The sequence below is a fragment of the Calonectris borealis genome, chromosome 3 (assembly GCF_964195595.1).
Source record: "Calonectris borealis chromosome 3, bCalBor7.hap1.2, whole genome shotgun sequence".
Taxonomy (NCBI): domain Eukaryota; kingdom Metazoa; phylum Chordata; class Aves; order Procellariiformes; family Procellariidae; genus Calonectris; species Calonectris borealis.
Genome location: NC_134314.1, coordinates 28,294,452 through 28,313,355, shown reverse-complemented (window position 1 = coordinate 28,313,355; position 18,904 = coordinate 28,294,452). Strand labels below are relative to the sequence as shown.

At 41.0% G+C, this 18,904-nt stretch overlaps 1 protein-coding gene across 5 annotated transcripts in view; it reads left to right on the top strand.

Moving 5' to 3' along the window:
• Positions 1–10,568, top strand: part of DST (dystonin) — a 313,438-nt gene extending 302,870 nt beyond the window's left edge. For 3 of the 5 annotated variants that reach the window (XM_075145250.1, XM_075145252.1, XM_075145251.1), the window contains 5 exons: positions 1,046–1,163; positions 4,393–4,592; positions 5,060–5,170; positions 7,965–8,088; positions 9,507–10,568. In XM_075145250.1, coding sequence (XP_075001351.1) covers positions 1,046–1,163; positions 4,393–4,592; positions 5,060–5,170; positions 7,965–8,088; positions 9,507–9,772 — 819 coding nt within the window. In that variant the 3' untranslated portion in view covers positions 9,773–10,568. Of the gene's footprint in view, positions 1–1,045; positions 1,164–3,557; positions 3,627–4,392; positions 4,593–5,059; positions 5,171–7,964; positions 8,089–9,506 lie in introns of all 5 variants that reach the window. The other 2 variants (XM_075145248.1, XM_075145253.1) reach the window with 2 other exon arrangements.
• Positions 10,569–18,904: the final 8,336 nt, after the last annotated feature.

The following is an 18,904-nucleotide window of genomic DNA, read 5'->3' as shown; positions in this document are numbered from 1 at the left end:
AGTTGAACTATGGCCAGCCTTCTCCAAGGGTCAAAGATTGTCCCAAAGAGGTGTATTTGAGTCCCGTTGGTTTCAGTGAGTGCTCTGGATGTTTGCGTGTGAGAGCACTTCATTTGGCCTGATGATCTGTTATCAAAATAAATTTTATAGTGGCATTGGCTAAAAAGTACTGAATTCTTCTGGTTAGTTTTCATGAGATCGTGGGGTCAACGTTTTGGTCATGTTTTCTTTGATCCGGATTTGAATGGAGATACCGCATACAGATTTTGTTATACAGGCTTCAAGAGCAAAACATACTTTAGGCCTGGCCATCAGCCCAAAGGAAGAATGGGCTAGTACAAGAATTAGTATGAAACAGTTTTTGTGCATCTCTGAATTGTGAAGAACCTGGATGTGTAGACAGAGGAGTGACAAACAATTTATAACAAAGGACAATAATGATAGCTATCAATCATTCATTGCTTCTTTAATGTTCCCTTCCCCACATGCACCTTGCGATAGGTGAGCAGTGTCAACGCTATACCTGAAAATATCCCTATAAATGAATCAATTGATAGAACTGTGCAACACTCATAATACATTGAATTTCCAGCTCAAATACTGACCATTTAAAGCGATACTGCCTTCCTTTCAGCCAACATCATTAAAATCTAAACTGTTGCAGAAGAGAGTTTGCTTAAGACTTTAACTGTGAAATAAGGCAAATAGGTCTTCGTTGATTTGCACAAACGCAGATCGTAACCAATTAAATAATGTGTTACTAATTTTGCTTCCTTTATGAGCTCAGACATTTGAGAATCAAGCATAAAATTAAACCTGAGATTCTTTCTTACCGTCCTGCCATCTCCTTTGGATTAATGCAGCAGCATCTGATTTGAAATGTTAACAGCTTTAATAATCTGCATAAATAAATCTGATTTTTTAGTATTTACTAATAATTAAATATCAAAATAAACCTTTTAAAGTGTCTGATTTTTAACCTATCAGCGTTGAACTGCATCTGAATGACTGAGAACCTGAGACTGTTGTTTGATATTTATTACAGTTTGGTGACTCTCAACAATTGCGCCTTGTTCGTATCCTAAGAAGTACAGTCATGGTTCGTGTTGGAGGTGGCTGGATGGCGCTTGATGAGTTCTTAGTGAAAAATGATCCTTGCAGGGGTATGTAACACTGCTGTTAAAATGGACATGCAGATAATTATTTGGATACAGTCACTGTTCGTTGTCTCAAGATGGACACTGAATTGTATAAAATGCCAGTTCTGTAAACATCATCTCACTAAATGTCATGTAATGAACTGTTTATGTAAATTTTAAATCCCATGGTTAAGATCCTCTTCACTTGCACTGATGTATGTCTAGAATAACGGGTGTCTTCTGCGCAGTTTCTCCAGTGTTATAGTGGTAATTAAGAGTTGAACGTAGGCCAGATAGAGTTTATGGCATGTAAGCTGCTTGTATGACTTGGCAGAAATAGCACACAGAAATGTCCAATAAAACCTTCTCAGCAAGAGAGAAGTTTTAAGGCAATAAATCAAAATAAGGCAATTGAATTGAAGAGTAACAACAGCACAAAAAAAAATTCTCTGGCCAGTGGCTGCACCCAGGCTTTTAGGCTCTGCCTTTGTAGCCCTGTCTTTTCATTGGCATCCTCCTGAGAACCACTTTGCAGAGCCCTGTGCCTTGGGCAAAGCCAGTGGAAAATGCTCTGGTCAGGAGGACTTTGTGCTCTGGGGAAGCAGGGAGTGCTCTATCACCATGCCCTCCAGGGCACTGTATCAAATGCATTGCTTTATCAGTACACAGCAACGTAATGACATCTTAGTTTGTCAGAAAGCCTACTTCTGTAGTGGGAAAGTAGGCTCTGTCTGGCGCTGTTCTTGGAGGAACAGTTGGAGATGGGAAAGAAGCCATTTGTGAAGGGAGCGGGAGAGATACAAGTCAAATAATAGCCAGAGTAGTAAAATTGCAGAAAGTGTAATAATGACTGTGTTCAGAGTGAGCTGATGTTCTGTAACTAGGTAATTCTATCCTATTAACTAGCAGCATTAAGTTTACTGCATTTTTACCTCTCAGGAGTTCTATAGAATCATAATCAATATTGTAATAGCACAAGAACAGCACACAGGAGTTCAGGAGAGGCAAGTGAGCTAGTGAAGACAGAGACATCAACTGTCCTGTACACCTTACTCCACCGTCAGCTGTCTCACACAGCTTCTAATTTGGGACCAAGGTTTCTAAATCAGTTTGATACAGACCTTGAGAGGGTGGAGAGCTTGTATTTGTAGCAATTGTCATGCTAAGTCAAGGATGTTAAATCCAAAAAGAAGCTACCACAAAACCCCATAAGGCCTGACAGTGTGCCACTAAGGCCTAGAAACCTTTGTCTACAGGCTTAAAAGGTACCCATAAAACTTCTTATCATAGTATCATAAAAGAGCTGTCATAACCTTGTGATGACATCTGTGAGTTTTTCAGCAGTATTAAAAATAGTCCATTTGCATACCAACATATTGCATATATTGTTTACTAAAGAAATGTAACAGTAATGTTACATTTACTGGTGTTGGACCACAGGTCTAACTGAAATTTAGCACCTGATTTCTGCACCTGCTACTATAGGAAAGTCATTTATGACTGCAGAGCCATCCTTACTTTATAGCTTTCGACTCCTATTCTTCAGAAGTGCACGGTAGTGGAAAATGAAATGCGCCTCAAAATATCTGACTTCATTGAAGGGTTAACTTGGTTAGTTTTGATGTATCCCAAACATTTTTCTCAGGCCTATTGACAGGTAGACTGCTGCAATTCCTACTTGGATTGACACTGAGAGATACAATACTTAATAATTATCTAATTAATTTATTGGAATTCCTTATTATTGTCCTCAGATTAAGTGTCTTTTGGAACTTTATCCTCTCTTCTTTAGTAAACCTTGTATTCTATGTATCTCTATGGTATTTTGTATAGTACTTTATCCCTTTTTCATGGGAAATACATGAGCAGATGAGTAAGTCAACACAGTGGGTCTAAAGGAATACCGATCTCTGTAAAATCATCCAGACACTGGACATTGTGCATTGGTACCTAATCCTAGCCTTGTTGAAGTCAGTGATGCAAAGTAGTCATTGATGTCAGTGGTGCAGGTTCAGACGTTTCCTTAAGCACTTCACCTAGCAAATCTGCATTTCCACCAAGGGCTTCTCATGTATTCAGATAAATCACATTTCAAAGAATTGTTGTCATAAACAGCTTTAAAAGTATTGGACCTAGTTATATAAAATAATTTTAGCTTATATTTCTTCTTTATGTCAGCAGATAAATACCATTACACAAGTATACTTGGGACTGCAGCTGAGTCTATCCAAGCGCCATTTCCTTTTTGCCTAGGAGATCTTTGGGAACTCACCTCAGAGCGCTTAGAGACAGCTTTTGCTCTGAGTCCTGTCTTTGGCCTGGTGCTCTGAGTCTTGCATATGCAGCTGCTGTACTTGATTTCTTCTCCTGCTAACGATTTTCTTTAATGTGACCCATGTCCTGTGTCATTTTTTCTAGTTCATCATCACGGGAGTAAAATGTTACGTTCGGAATCAAACTCTTCAATTACCACTCAGCCTACTATAGGTTGGCAAACCCCTCTCTTTGTCTCCTCCTCCTCCTCTTCTCCTCTCTCTTCATTTCCTTCCCACTTTATTAAAATATATACTTTTAACAATATGCTACATCCATCGTATTTAGCTTAATGTGTTCCTACATGGGCTGGTGCTTTGCAAGCTAATTTTTTTTGACACGCTTTAAGAGTGTTTCAAAAACAATTGTCATTCACACTGACGCAGTTAAATGCTAACATGTCTTGCATCTATTCTTGCAGAACATTCTCTCATATGTGTGTTTGTATGTGTGTGTGAGTGCTTAGCCACCAATTACCTCATCATAGTTTGGATTTTATGTTCATCATTGCATGTTGCCAAACTACATAACTTCATGGTTTTGAATAAATATATTTGCTGCTTTCCTGTAATTTGTACTTAGCAATTTCTTCTGGAACATCCAAGCAAGTATTATTTATTATGAGTAGCTGTAGAGTTAGCAAAACTGCTCATCAGGTTGTGTCTATGTATTAATAGTTGATTGATTAACAGTGATTTAGCACGTTGAGCATTCCATTATCACGCTGACTTCCTTTGACAGTGGTTCATTCCTGCTGGCATAAAGTGTTAGAATAAGTGAGTTCTGCACATAACTCTTCTGTGTCCAAAATAAATGCATTACACGGTAATGCATTTTATTTATTATTAAAACGTGTTGGAGTTGGCATGGCAAAAATGACAATAAACAGCCTTGTGACAATCGTCATGTCTAACTAAATGAACACCTTTCTTTGCTGCAGCTAAAGGGAGGACAAATGTGGAGCTGCGTGAAAAGTTCATTTTGGCAGATGGTGCCAGTCAGAGCATGGCAGCTTTCCGACCAAGGGGCCGTAGATCACGACCCTCTTCAAGGGGTGCTTCTCCTAACAGATCTACTTCTCTGTCAAGTCAAGCTGGTCAGGCAGCTGCCCCACAAGCAGTTGCTACGAGTACACCGAAGGTAAGGAGAAACGTACAAAACTGCACTGGTTAACAAATGGGGTATAGATTTTTTTTTCTTCTTTTTCCCCCTTGCTCCAACAATATTGGTGCTTTCCCTAGCTGATAGGGAAAGAAGTATCTCAATTTTATTTCATAGTCTGGGGAGGATCTGAGAAGTCTTTTCAGTGTATTTCGTCTACGGTTTGTTTGCAACACGGGAATAGAAGAATTCTTTACATTTAAGGTGCCGCATGAGCTAACTGGCAATTTGTGAATAAGCTCTGAAAGAGGAATGAACCTCTCCCGTTTAATTTAAAAAATAAGCTCTGCCATCTCTTCGTTTCAGAACATTTGTCGTCAACACTTTCTGCTTAGTTTTTATTTCTACTATGAGATTTGATCTCCCTGTGAAAGCCTGGGTATCCTCCATGACATTGTTTTCCATCTACTGTCCTTCATATTTTGATTTACCATTGTTTCATACAGACACCCCATCATTTAACACGCAACTATGGTAAACCATGGTTGACAAACAGCAAAACGTCAACTCCTTCTAAGCCACCAGAATCCTCAGACTATCAAGGGTCATCTGCAGAGGTACAGTAAGGACAGAGATTCCAGTCTAATGACCTTCCTTCACTAAAACTGTCACTTCACTAACAGCCACTAGAGTTTCAGTGCTTCAGAGCTGCAACATCCTTTGCATATTAATGCATTGTCTTTATTTTAGACCTTTGTCAAATTATTTCTTTCCTCTTTTTTTTCCCCCCAAGTCTTTTTTTGCTGTTCTGTTTGTTATGGCTTTTGACTTTTAGGAAAACTCAGCCTCAATGAATTTACGTTTAAAGTGCAAGTGCTTAATAAATCATAACGGTATGCAATAAACTGGATAAGCAAATGTGGAAAAGTACTTTTTTTTTTTTTTAAAAATCAGTTTATATACTTTGCAGGTTTCTTTCCTAAAATTGTTTACTTTGAGTTCATAATGTACTGTAATATTCATGAACTGCAGGAATGAGATTAATAAATTACGATCTCCAGGGCAAAACCACTAAATAAAGAAATACCCAATCGCTGTGAAGAAGATGGCACAAAAGACTGACCATGGTATATAAATCTTCCCAACAACTGAAAGTTTCATTTAAGGGGGTATGACCAATCATTGCTCTAATAAGACAGCTATTTGATGACTTCACAGGAAATGAGCTTTGGTCTTATTTCCAGCCCATGACTTAGATAGAAACTGCTAGTATAGCAGTTAGGATTGTGCTGGCAATCAAGCTGTATGACCAAAATTTGAATGGGCTTGGAGCCAAAGTGTCTCCTCTAATGTCATTACATGTCATTACAGTCAGTGAAAAGATTGCAGCTGGATCAGGCTGCAAACTGACTTGTCAGTTGTAGAGTTGCTCTTGCCCTGGGTTCGACAGAGGGCTCGGTGAGGGGAAGCTTGTGCTACCATCACCTCTGTGGTATCTGCTTTTCACGTATCTGCGCTTTGATGCCTATTGCTATTCATGTGACACCTTCCGGTGCTAAGTTTACATGACCTTGGTGTGGCTTTGCTCAAAGATGCATAACGAACTTTTCACTCCCTCCTTCTGTGTGAGTGTGTGTGTTACTTGTGCACACTGCAGGCGTGTGTATGTATACAGCTCTTCAAGCACACGGGGCTGTTGCTTAGAATGATTAACAGTAGCACAAAGTTGAGCCAGTTGTCAGTTTCTAATATATTCCTGTATTTTCTTTCATCTCGTAGCTGGTAACTGAATTGTAAGATTAATTGATGGTACTTTAAAGGGTTTATAGACATGGAAAGGTGGTGTTTTTATTGAATTACAATGAGGTGAAAGCAGTTGGCATTGATTTCAAATGGGGCACCGTATTTCTCACTTGCTCTTAAAACTGCCAGTAGTTTCAGTGAGTTTCTTTTATGTAAGCTGCCGTGGTTTAAGATTATAAATGGAACGATTGGGGTGGGGTAGGTTGCAGTGAATTTCTGAGGCATCCTGCAGCATTTTCTGCCCAAGAGAGCGGTTATGTATGTTATATGTAGGCTGCAGTTGGGTTTAGGGCTAAACTGAAGAACAAGCTTGATCTCTTTTTCTTCTTGCACCAGTGATTCTATCCCAATGCCTTGCCCAAAGTGCAGCAGCTTCAGCAGGGGTAATGGAGAGTGTTCCCTTTCTCCTTATCCTCCCAAGCAGTCTCTGTATAGCAGAGATTTCCAAGGTGTGGCTGGCTGGACGTTAAGCACTTGTACTTGGCTTTAAAGGGAGTTTTAACATTGTGACCATCCCTGTCAGAGCCAGCAGATTGTCTGCTCTGTGGCATCTCAATGCTCTTTTGTTCAGATGTGCCAGAAGTGGTCTGAACTGGCAGCTGCCAGGCAGGTTCCTGTCGGGCCTCTGCTCGGTGCTTAGCTCTAGGCAGCTCCCAACACACTCCTCTGGATCTTGGTTTTCAGTACCTAATTCTACTCTACCACTGTATGGGGATCAAAGGCACAGAACACAGGATCCTGGGATCCAGGCCACTCAACGTGCCGCATTCATCACTGCAGCGTTTGTTTTTCTTTTTGGATATTTACTTAGGATTTTTGTGTTGATTAAATGAATATGAATACTGTAGTTTTCCTTTTATTTGCATACACCTCCTATCTAGTATGTTACATGCATTTTGAGATTTGAGGGTTTAATTCTTGTGGCTTCGAAAGAAATCTTCCCATTTGGGGCAGATTGTAAACCAAGACTCGTTTTATTTCAGAAATGAGTAGCAGGCAGGGTAAGACTATGAAGTAGAGGCATTTCAGACAATATATTGACAAGAAGAACTTTTTTAATTAGTCCTGTATCTCTTTTTCTGCTTTTTTCTAGCAAAAAGTTTTGAAATTTGGTAGTTTTGTTTTACCATCAAAATATTTATAATATAGAAAAAAATGTGTTCACCACCTATAACCACAGTCAGAATGGTGGAAAGTCAAACTATGCAGACATAAAACCTCAACTACATGTCTCTGTTTATTTAAGTCCTATACCATCAACTAATCTTATGTGCTTGACTAATTATAAGAAGGTAGCATTTTTCTTTCTTTATATGTTTTGAAAGACAAAGAATGCTAAAATGTTAATGTCAAGCAGGCAGTTAAAGTGATTTTGTTGTTGTTGTTGTTGTTGTTCTACATTTGGACTACTTCAAATACTAACCGCTAAAGGAATGTTCAAAACTTCACATCATGAAAAATGTCCATAGTACTTCAGATTCACAGTGAATGTTGTTATGATGATCATATTTTAACCTGTGTACTACCTAATACCAGACCTTACGATTTTTTCCAATTGTCACTACTGAAGATACTTTTTTTTTTTTTTTTTTTTTTTTTTTTGCCTAGGGAACACCGATTCAAGGAAGTAAACTCAGACTGCCAGGATATCTATCAGGGAAGGGTTTCCACTCTGGAGAAGACAGCGGCATCCTGTCAACAGCAGCTACCAGAGTTAGAGCTCAGTTTGCAGGTGAGTGTCTTGACTTTAGAGCTTGATCTACTGCTTGTTTTGTTTTCCACCTGAATACTTAGGGTCACATTAGGATGTGAGGGAGATGTCAGAAGAGTGGGAAGGAGTGAAAGTCCCGCATTAGTATTGCCAAGGGTGCACATAATCAGGATAATGGTCCTCCGTTCACAGGGTTGCACAGCAGGTACGTTCAGCTCTGAATGTGCAAATTTATGACTGCAACCTTCTTGACAATGGTATCTCCACTGTATCTGCCTAAGGAACTAGGGTAGAAGCATTTACTTAAAAAGAAAGGGTTCAGTTCTTCACAGTATTCAAGTTATGCTCAACTGTGGTGGAGCAAAGGGGTCACTTAATCATGACGTGTCCATTTCTTTTGAATGAAGAACTGCAGAGAGCAGCTGCAGATGACCTTATTAATGGAATATCCCATAGAGGTTTTTAAACCAATATATGAAAATAGAAAGCAGTGAAGCTGTGCTCTTCCAGGATCCTCAGAGCAGCTGTGTGTAAGGGGGAGGGCTAGATGGTTAGAACAGAAGATAGCTCTACTGGCTTTCCCTCACGTCTTAAGCTCTGCAGAGCATACTGAACAGTACTGGAAAATCCTGTTCAAAGAGTAGATGTCTTTTAAGTTATAGGTGATTTGAAAAATGAGCCACCTGAGATTTCAGTTTTAACTTGGTGTTCTTCACACATACAGGGAACCAGATTTGTCGAGATCAAAAAGATTCAATAAGTAATTGGAAAATTATGAAAAACCACATTAATGTTTTTCTGTTTAAGATTCTTTGTTGTGGTTTTTTCTTCATGGCACATTGTCTGGGCAGGCTTTCACTTTAGCAGGCTTGCTGAGAGCTCGTTTACTCAGCCCTTTGTTTGGGAGAATGTGTACTCTGCCCTTGTTTTCCTGCAGCTTGCAACCGTATGGTTTTGATTCTTTAAAAAAAGAGGGGTACACTTTAAAAATTGGGATATTTATCTGCATCTCCAAGGTACATATATTGGAAAATCCTGAATGCATGAAAAGGTCAGATACTGAATTCTTTCAATTCATAACTGAGAAAATGGCAGGGGAAAGAAAGGATCTGGCTGTTGAGTGAATATACAATGCATGTCTAGCAAGTCAAGAAAAGTTGCCAGGATAATACATTTTTAATGAGATGTGCTAGTGATGAATTAACTATGTCTCAGCATTTTATCTCACATTTCCTTCTCTTTAGTGGGAGATACTGCATTGTTTTATGCTCTTGTTTAATATCAAGATGAACTTCGATCATCGTCTAGCTTGCCTGCCAGAGGTCTAAAGTTTAGTTTGTGCAATGAGGAATTTTTGGGGTTGTCAAAGACGTAGGAAAGACCTGCACACCTTTTCCATCCTTACCTCTAATACTGATGGATATCTTTTCTCTTTCTAGAAACCAGAAGAACTCCAAGCAGACCTGGAAGCCGAGCAGGAAGCAAGGCTGGCAGCAGGTCAAGCAGCCGCCGAGGCAGTGACGCATCTGACTTTGACATTTCAGAAATCCAGTCTGTATGCTCAGATATGTCAGAGACTGTTCCTGCTACAAGCAGACCGACACCCCGAGCAGGTTCTCGGCCAGGATCAGCCAAGCCTTCTAAAATTCCAACTCCCCAGAGAAGGCCACTAGCCAGCAAATTGGACAAGTCCTTGAAGAGATAATATGATTGGCTCCACAAAGGTCTTTTCCTTTTGCATTAAGTATTTAAGTTCGTAAGATGTAAAATATTATGTAGAAATTATTGTGAAATATCGCAAGAGGTGGATTTTTAATTCTGCAGATGGCCTTATTTGTGTATTTGTCTTCTTATTTTATGTGTATAATTTTTGTCAGATTTGTTTTTGTTTATGCCATATCCTGTGAGAAGGGGGAAGAGTTTTAATGTAAACTAACAGTTGTACACAATAATGTGTAGAAAGTACACTAAAAATAATTGCCGAATGTACAGTGTACTGAATGTACAGTAAGTCTCTGCAACCTAAATAAAATAGGCCTATCACTATGTCATTAGTTAACAGTAAAGGATACCTCATGATTTTTCTTTAAAAAAGAAAAAGAGAATACTAAAAAGCCAAAAGACACAATTACACATTTTGAGCCAACTAAACAAACACTAAAGGATGTATGTCAAAACTACTAAGGAATACAAACCCACATTCACAGTACCCTTATTTATACAGCATCTCTCAGAGAACTCACAGAGTTAATTAAGCACTCTCCAGTAATATGATGCTCCAATACCTTGCAGCATTTCTGTGCCATTGCTTTCAATGAGGCCAGACACATTCTGGATATCTGAACTATTATTCTGTAAGAATATCAATATAAAGTGCATTCATGTAAATGTGAGGTTTTCTTTTGCTTGAGTGGATGGTAGCACTGTATCATTGAACTCATTTTGTATCAAAGCAATTTTGCTTGCAGAAAGCTCCAAAATAAACATGTCCCTTAACTTTATTTCTATTGTATTTCTTATTTCACAGGAAGATAATTTTCTGCATTATGTTTTAGGACATATATCATCTCAGATGACCAGTAATTACCATAGTAACATAGGCTCTAATGTAATTTCCCGTTATCAGCAATCAGATTTTGGTTAGCTACTGTATTTGTTTAATAAAACACTAAATTGCACATATATAATTTATGAAATTATATATAATTATTGTGTGTTGACAATTATTTTCTCCATATTAAACTGTGACATTTATATAACATGTATGAAAGGCATAAAGAGTAATTCAGTTGCTCTTTTTGTCAGTGAAATACTTTTGCCATTCTTGGATTCCTTGAAAGGATTAGTAATAGTTCATTTTCAGTGGAAAAAGGCTGCAGCTTCAAATGGGAGTGCTGTAGAATGGCTGGGTAGATGCTGTAGTAAGTAGTGACAGATGCCCTAGAAATTCAGAATGCTCTTTGATAATATCAGAAAGACTCAGGTAGAATTTGACCAACACAACAGACCAAATAGTCTAAACCTGACCATTCATATATCAGAAAATGCCGTACCTTTAGTAGAGGAATTTTAGGGGAAGACTGGTTTATGGTTGGTCCCTTAGCATGCCGAAAGTGAAGCAGAAGTTCAGTTGATTACACAGGTAATGGTGATACCTGCATTCTCTGCTAGCTCTTACTGGCAGTATTACTAAGATGGTGTTTTCTGAGTTGTCACAAGAGCTTCCTGCAGACTCACAAGTTGACTCACACAATCCGTTTATAAGAAACAAAAAAACAAAATAATACTCAAAAGATAATTCAATCAATCAAAATCCACTTGTGGCAGGATTTCCGCCAACACAGAATTGTATGAGTGTGTGGGGAGAGCAGACGGTAACCAGTCCTACTGCAGCTGCTTTGGGAATCAGCACACACATTTACTGAATACTAAAGCATCAGTCTCTGCTGCAGTGCTTTATCTTTCCATGTTTCACCTCTCCTGTTGCTGCTATTCGTCGGCTGTCTGCTTTCCTAGAGAAAGGAAGAGGGTGGAATTTAAGGCACTTGCACAGATAACCTGGCTGTAGGAGGAGATGATGCCCTATTCTTGGTGCATTTTATAACCACAGGACTGATGGAGAAGGGGTAGGGATGGCAATTCAATTTCCATCCTGCTGTAATTCAAAAATATTTCTTCTTTGGTACCAGCAGAAATGAGAGAGGAAGGATCAGCCCTATAACCAATTCCCACCTTGGTCAGTGGCATGAGTTTTTGCATAACCTCATCATCGGAGATGCATTTTCTCCCTTTTATTGTCCTCCTTCTAACAACAGGAGCTGATCCTAAATTCACCCAGCCTGCTGGATGACCGTAAGTAGAGTCAACCTTTTAGTGTGACCTAGACTCTTACACCTTGTCGTGGTTTAACCCCAGCCAGCAAATAAACCCCACGCAGCCGCTCGCTCACACACCACACGCCCCGCCCCCGGTGGGATGGAGGAGAGAATCGGGAGGGCACAAGTAGGAAACCTCCCAGGTTGAGATAAAAACAGTTTAATAATTGAAATAAAACGAAGTAGAACAGTAATAGTAACAATGAGAACAACAACAATAACAGAATACACAAAGCAGGCGATGCACAACGCAACTGCTCACCGACCGCGTGTCACGAACGGGGGTCGAGTCCCCCCCCACACCTGGTTTTTATACTGAGCATGACGTCACATAGAATCATAGAATCATTAAGATTGGAAAAGACCTCTAAGATCATCAAGTCCAACCGTCAACCCAACACACCATGCCCACTACACCATGTCCCTAAGCACCTCATCTACACGTCTTTTAAATACTTCCAGGGATGGTGACTCCACCACTTCCCTGGGCAGCCTGTTCCAAGGCCTGACCACTCTTTCAGTAAAGAAATTTCTCCTAATGTCCAGTCTAAACCTCCCTTGGCGCAACTTGAGGCCATTTCCTCTCGTCCTATCGCTGGTTACTTGGGAGAAGAGACCAACCCCCACCTCGCTACAACCTCCCTTCAGGTAGTTGTAGAGCGCGATGAGGTCTCCCCTCAACCTTCTCTTCTCCAGGCTAAACAACCCCAGTTCCCTCAGCCGCTCCTCATAAGACTTGTGCTCCAGGCCCTTCACCAGCTTCCTTGCCCTTCTCTGGACACGCTCCAGCACCTCCATGTCCTTCTTGTAGTGAGGGGCCCAAAACTGAACACAGTGCAGTGAAGGAGCAGAGGTGATGGGAAGAAGGGTTGGAAAGCCTGTGGCTGTGAGAATCGTATTCTTTAGTGAATAATGTATATTTAGCACATGGAAAAGCTGGCTCAGTTCTAGGCTCCTTTACTTTTTCAGTCGTTCTCAGCTTTCTGCATTTCTGATTTGCTGCCTTCAAAATGGGAAAGTGTCCACAGAATTTTCTGAAATCTGCAGATGAAACCTGTAAGTAAAAAATACACCATTAGAAAAGCTAGTGATGCCTTGTGGCCTAGGCTTGTTCAGTTTAGGTATTTTGTGAGCCTCTTAATTACATGCTAATAAAATAGATGACAGTAATTCCGGCTTTGCCTGCAGCACATCTCTTCACAAAAGTGTAGAGATGAGGTTATATGCAATCTTAATTTAAAAATTAATGCATTTCATAAAAATAAACTCTGATGCTATACCATACCATAGTCAGCAGCAACGTTTGAACCTGTGGCTGCCTCTGCTATGTCTGCCATAGGACCGGCAAGACTATCTATGCCCCCTAGCTTGCATACGAGAGAGGGGCCATAGTGCTTACATATGTTGGTCACAGTGTGGCAAGAGGACACATTGCTGAGCGCTTGCTGTAATATTCTGTAAATAACCACAGGGATGGAAAATGAGCATTACCTGGTTTGCTGCATCTCAGCACAGCTGCCCTCACAGCTTGCAGGTGTTTCCAGTTCTTGGGCTGTATGGTAGCATCTGAGCCCACCTAGGCTAGTGGTATTTAGCTAGATGTTTGCTCTAACAACGGGCCATAGTAGCGAGTGGTGACGTTAGGAGGTTTATATCTTCATGCAAGGTGAGTGGAATTTTGTAGAACAAAGAAAAGGTGCTTTCCTAGTGAAAATTGTTCTTTCTGCTGAATTTGAATAACGTGTTTGCAGGACACGGAGGTGGGAGAGATGGTTGGCTTGGTTGCTTGCTTGCTCTTTTTTCAATAGTGTTGTCAGGTTAAATGCAGGTAGGTTACTCATCTCTATAGAAAAAAGTTTTATTATTTGTTAAAATGGGGAACGTTGCAGGAAAAAAGGGAGCTCTTCAGAAATAATGGATGAGGCAGCAGCTTAAATGTCACGTAACTTGCATGAAAATGCTTGGTGGCTGATACTTTTGAGGTATTTTCTATGCAGATTGAAGTCCTTCTGTTAAGACTTGTTCAGAGTTTGGCTGTTGCAAATGAAGTGGTATCTGACCTGAAGCTAAAAGAGTCTTGGGGGTTGTCGTTTCATAATTAAGTAGTTCTTCTGAAGTGAAATTGTTCAAATAGTCTGAATTGCAGCTCGGGGTGCTCAGACTGCGTTTCTGTATTTGAAGGTTGAAGGAAAGAGTGATGAAGGTGAATTGCGTAACTTAGCTGGCATCCTGGATGAGTACGTATGAGAAAGTTAAATGATGTGTTCTTAGCACTGGGATGATTGAATAGGAGTAAGAACCCCAAACCATAAATCAGGCCTTGTCAACATCTACAGTGGTTTTTGTTCCTCTGGGAGGAGGCAGCCAGAGTGGTGATAGCTCTGTCCTGACAGGAAAAGCTGGCTTGGAGCTTTTTGTGGGTGTCATGATGGTCTTTCCAACACTTAGAAAAATATCCAACACCATTAATTTTTTTTTTTTTTTCCTCTTTTTGGGGCTTGATCATAGCTCTTCCAAGTCCTCTTTTATTGGCAGAATAACGGGGACCTAGAGACTTAGGGAAGAGTTTGCACTGTCTGGGCTATTTTTAAAGGCAATGAGTTCAGATGATAAAGAAATATCTCTATATTTAAAAGCCTGTGATCAAAGTATAAGACGGGAAACAAGTCAGTTCAAAATGAGGATGAAAAAAATAGGCTTGTAAATACTGCAAATATTGAGCAACTCCACATTTGCTGATCAGAAGAGAGGGTGTGGCTTTGCTTCTAGCAACACTGGTTTGAAGCTTTATAGACCAAATCAACAAAACAAGGTAATCAGGAGTAGGTAGTGTTCACGAAAGGCTGCCACGGGAACTGAAGGGTGAAGTAGCTGAGCTGCTACCTGGAGTCCTCTCATTTCATGTGAACGTGAGAGGATTGAAAAGTGTCAACAGGTATGCAAGCTTTTTCTTAAAAGGTACTGGTAAGCTCTGGGAAACTGCTGATCAGTTTGGACTTGAAAAAATGATAGAGGCAATAATAAATGATATATTAGTGGAAACCTGAATAAATATACTATGGAAGAGTTGGTTCAGCTTCTAGAGGGAAGTCACGCCTTACAAGCTGCCTGGAAGCCCTTGAAAGGATCAATTAATGTGGACAAAGGTTGAGATAGACCACATGGTTTTCCAAATTCACAAATTCTCAAAGAAGTAAGCACTTACAGGATTGAAAGAAAGGCCTTCATGAGGTTAAATAGCACCTTAAAAGCTAGGAAAGACAGTGTAGGAGAAGGTGGTCAGTTCTAACAGAAGAGAGAGGTCTGCAGTGGAGCCCTTGACAGGTTTTAACACAAAGCTGCAAACGCTGGCTCAGAAGTTCCTGAAGCGCACGTTGTTGGAAGGGTGCTCTGGAAAAAAGCATCACTGCGTTTCTGTGATTCATCGCGCCTCTTGGGAGGTGTGCATTGCTTTCCACTGATGCTGAGGATCCCGCGGTGACTAGCTCAGCCCTAGCCAATTAACCTTTAGATGGCTAATTTAAGTAGAACGAATCCCACCCCAAATTAATGAGTTTATTTCTAGCTAAGGGTAACATGGGATGGGATTTTTCACGAATGATTTGGAAGTTCTGCTGCTGCTGGCTTTTATCGCATACACACCCTTTTGGTGCACTAAGTGTATTTGAGAGATATGCAAAGCATGGACCATCATATAATTTAGCACCATTTCTAGTCACGTTCAGGAAATGCAAACCATGTAAGATGGGTGGAGAATCCAGTCACGTTATCACTCTCAAATACTTTAGGAACTTTTGAGCATTCCTGGGATGCTTCAGCAGCAAACCCAGGTAAGAGCAAGTGTGTTCCCCACTGTGTTGCTCCCAGTCACACGTACCTCTGCAAGGCACCTGCAAATCCTGTTTCCTTTGGGTTCTCCGATCCAACATCCTACTGGGATCCACTGGCATCAGTGTAAATGAACGCATCTTTCATGGGACACTGGCAGGCCATGCACATCCTCAAGACCCAAACCATTTAAAAACTTAAGTCATTGAAAAGGATACCACATGGACGTGTTTCTCTTCCTTTCAAGTGTCTTACGGATCAGAGGAAGATAACAGAAAGGGGTTTTCCCAAAAGACCTTTGTTGTGGTTGCTTCGGGGTTTTTTCTCTATTTGCATTCTAAATAAGCACAGTTGAGTGTGGCCAAGCATAAATAGCTCTTTGTGGCATAAAGAAAAATAAATACAGTTAAGTGTCAAGTTCTGGGTGCGATGAATATTTACTGAAAACTATTTCTTGGAATAGCTCTCCATTCAGTCAGAAATGAATCCAGAGCACAGATTATTATATTGGAACTCAAGGGCAAAACATAGACATTCATTTTAAAGCAAATTTAATTTGTTCTTAAAAATACAATGAAATGCAGTAAACAAACCACAAATAAATTGGGCAAGCCTAACGCCTTTTTCAAAAGGAAGGCGAAACGCTAGCAGTGAATGCTGTTTCCATGCATTGTTATTGTTTTTTCCTCGCAGAGTATATTTGCAAATACTTGGTACAGTTGTTCTGGACCGTACAGCAGCTCTGCAGCATTTCCTATTAAAATAAGCAAACTGAATTTTCCAGCCCGTGTGCGTGGCTCTGTAACAAAAGCCGAAGCGATGCTTCCCGCGGCCAGATGGCGAGGAGGGTGTGTGAGCCGCAGCTCCTGAACTCGGGCTGAACCTGCCGGTTACGGTCCCCGCGCAGGCACAGCTGCCTCCTCGCCCGGGAGGCCCGGCCGCGGCTGGAGAGGGACGGCCTGTCGGGAGGCGATGGCTCATTATTTCTGCCGATGCTCGGGAAGATTGTTAGCCTGACCACAGCGTTTTCAGGCGCTGAAAAGCCTTCGTAAGTCCGCTGATGTGGTCGCTTAGCCAACAGAGACTTCTCCATGTGATTTCTTTTTTATACACGCACACTGTGTTTACCTGGGAGATGAAATAGTGAAGAAATAATCTTCAGTCTGTTACCCCCACACATCTCAGGGTTTTTTTTCCCCCCTCTTTTCTCCCAGCTTATGAGGACTTATTAAATCTTTCCAGATTTTTGAGGAGGGTTTTGTTCTTAATGATGCAAAAGAATTTTAATGTAGCTTTTGCTAATGGAAAAGCTCTTCTTAATTACCGATGGAAACTTCAGCCCCTGAATGAGTGCTTAGTATCTGGTAGCTTTAAAGCTTTCCTCGCAAGAGAGCTCCTCCTCCCCTCCGAGCTCCCGCTCTGTTCCCAGCGATGTGTGTACGACTCCAGAAATGTTGCTGTGATCTCATCCAGTAAAATAACCCTGGTCAGGACGAGCCCAAATCCTCCCTTAGGCTGTAGCGGCTACAGGGGCATTAGGCCACCGCCACCACCCTCTCTCCCCACTGCAGGAGCAAGGCTTGGGGTCAGCACAGGGGGAAGCTCTGCCCTCTCGGCGGCAGAGATTTAACAAAATGCGGCAGCGGTCGGTCTGTGGGCAGAGTTGGCGGCTGGGGTGGGCGGCAGGCAGCTGCTTGGTGGCCCAGTTTCACGAGAACAAGACTTCTGCAATAGCTGGGCACGCTCACCCCCAGCAGCAAGAGGCCTTATTTCCCCTGGCCAGACCATGCTGGTGCTGGGAAGGTTCTGCACGTCTTGGACCTGTCCTCTTCTAATGCCAGGTGGCTTCATCAGGCTCAGGGCTGGCTGCTTCTTCCGGTTAGTTGCTGTATCGCAAAGCGATGGCGACCTGTAGAGCAAGAATTGCCCCAGTAATTTCCAAAGTCTGCAACTGAATAGCTCTTTCCTTAGCCAGGAACAGTTATCAGTAACACCACCGCCTGTGAGCTGCTCCCGCGTTTCCTCTTTGGCAGGAATCTGAGCATCCTCTCTTCGTGTCCGTTCTGAAAGAGTGTGGCACGTGGGAATTTAGGAAACCTGGTCTCCTTTTCTGAAGGCGCACACGTGTAACTGCGTGTTGAATCCGTAGCTCCAAGTACTTGCACAGGAGGTGAAAGGGACCATGCCATCGCCTCGTGTGTCCTGCTGGTCCATGGAGGTGGACCAGGATTTATGCTACTTGCCGCAGCATGCACGTACCTTGTAGGAGTAACCGAGTAGTGGGACTCAGACCTGTAAGCTAAGCTTTGCTCTTTTCTAACCTTCCCTCAAGGGCAGGACTTTGTGTGTGGTGGAGGTTTCCAGTTTATTCACAAAGCTCCATCATTTTTGTGTTGGAAGGACTGTTGAAGATGTATTAATTTCTCCTGCTAATGGAAGGTAGTAAGTTTTTCCTTTTCTCTTAGAATATGGCTGAAATTTAGAATTAATGCCTCTAAAAACCATCTTTTTGAAAAGAGATAAAAAATTCTCTTTTTGTAGAAAATGCCATTGTGTTGGAAGGGGCAGAACGGTCTCCTGTGGTTTTTATTAACCATGATTTGAGTTAAACTAGTTTTGGCAGAAAAGACAGGTAGATAATGCAGACTCATTCCTTTGTTTTATTAACTTTTTCTCTGGTTTATGTTATTCTTGTCTAGTTAAACACTAGCAGAAGTAGACAACTCGTCAGGAATTTCCTAAATAGCAATGCAAACTAAAAAGGGGTATTAGCAGCTGGAGTTGAGTTTTTCAATCAAAATGGCAGAGATTAAGGAATCTTTTCCTAGTCTCAGATATATGGACTGCTGTATACAGGAATGTCTTTTCATATTATGTCTTTATATATTAGTAGTCAGACTCTGGCCCTGAATGCTATGTTCTTAAACTCTAGGGCATAAGATGTGGTCTCCAACGCTACATAAATAAGAGCAAGTATTTTCAACTGACTACTCAAATGATGTTGAGGGAGTTTGAGTTCAGGAACAGTGATGTCACTTGAGCATTTAAAAAAAAAATAAAACCTCTGAAGGAATACATAATTGTGCAATAATTATGTAGGGTATGATTGTTAAAGTACTGAAGACTTTTAGAAG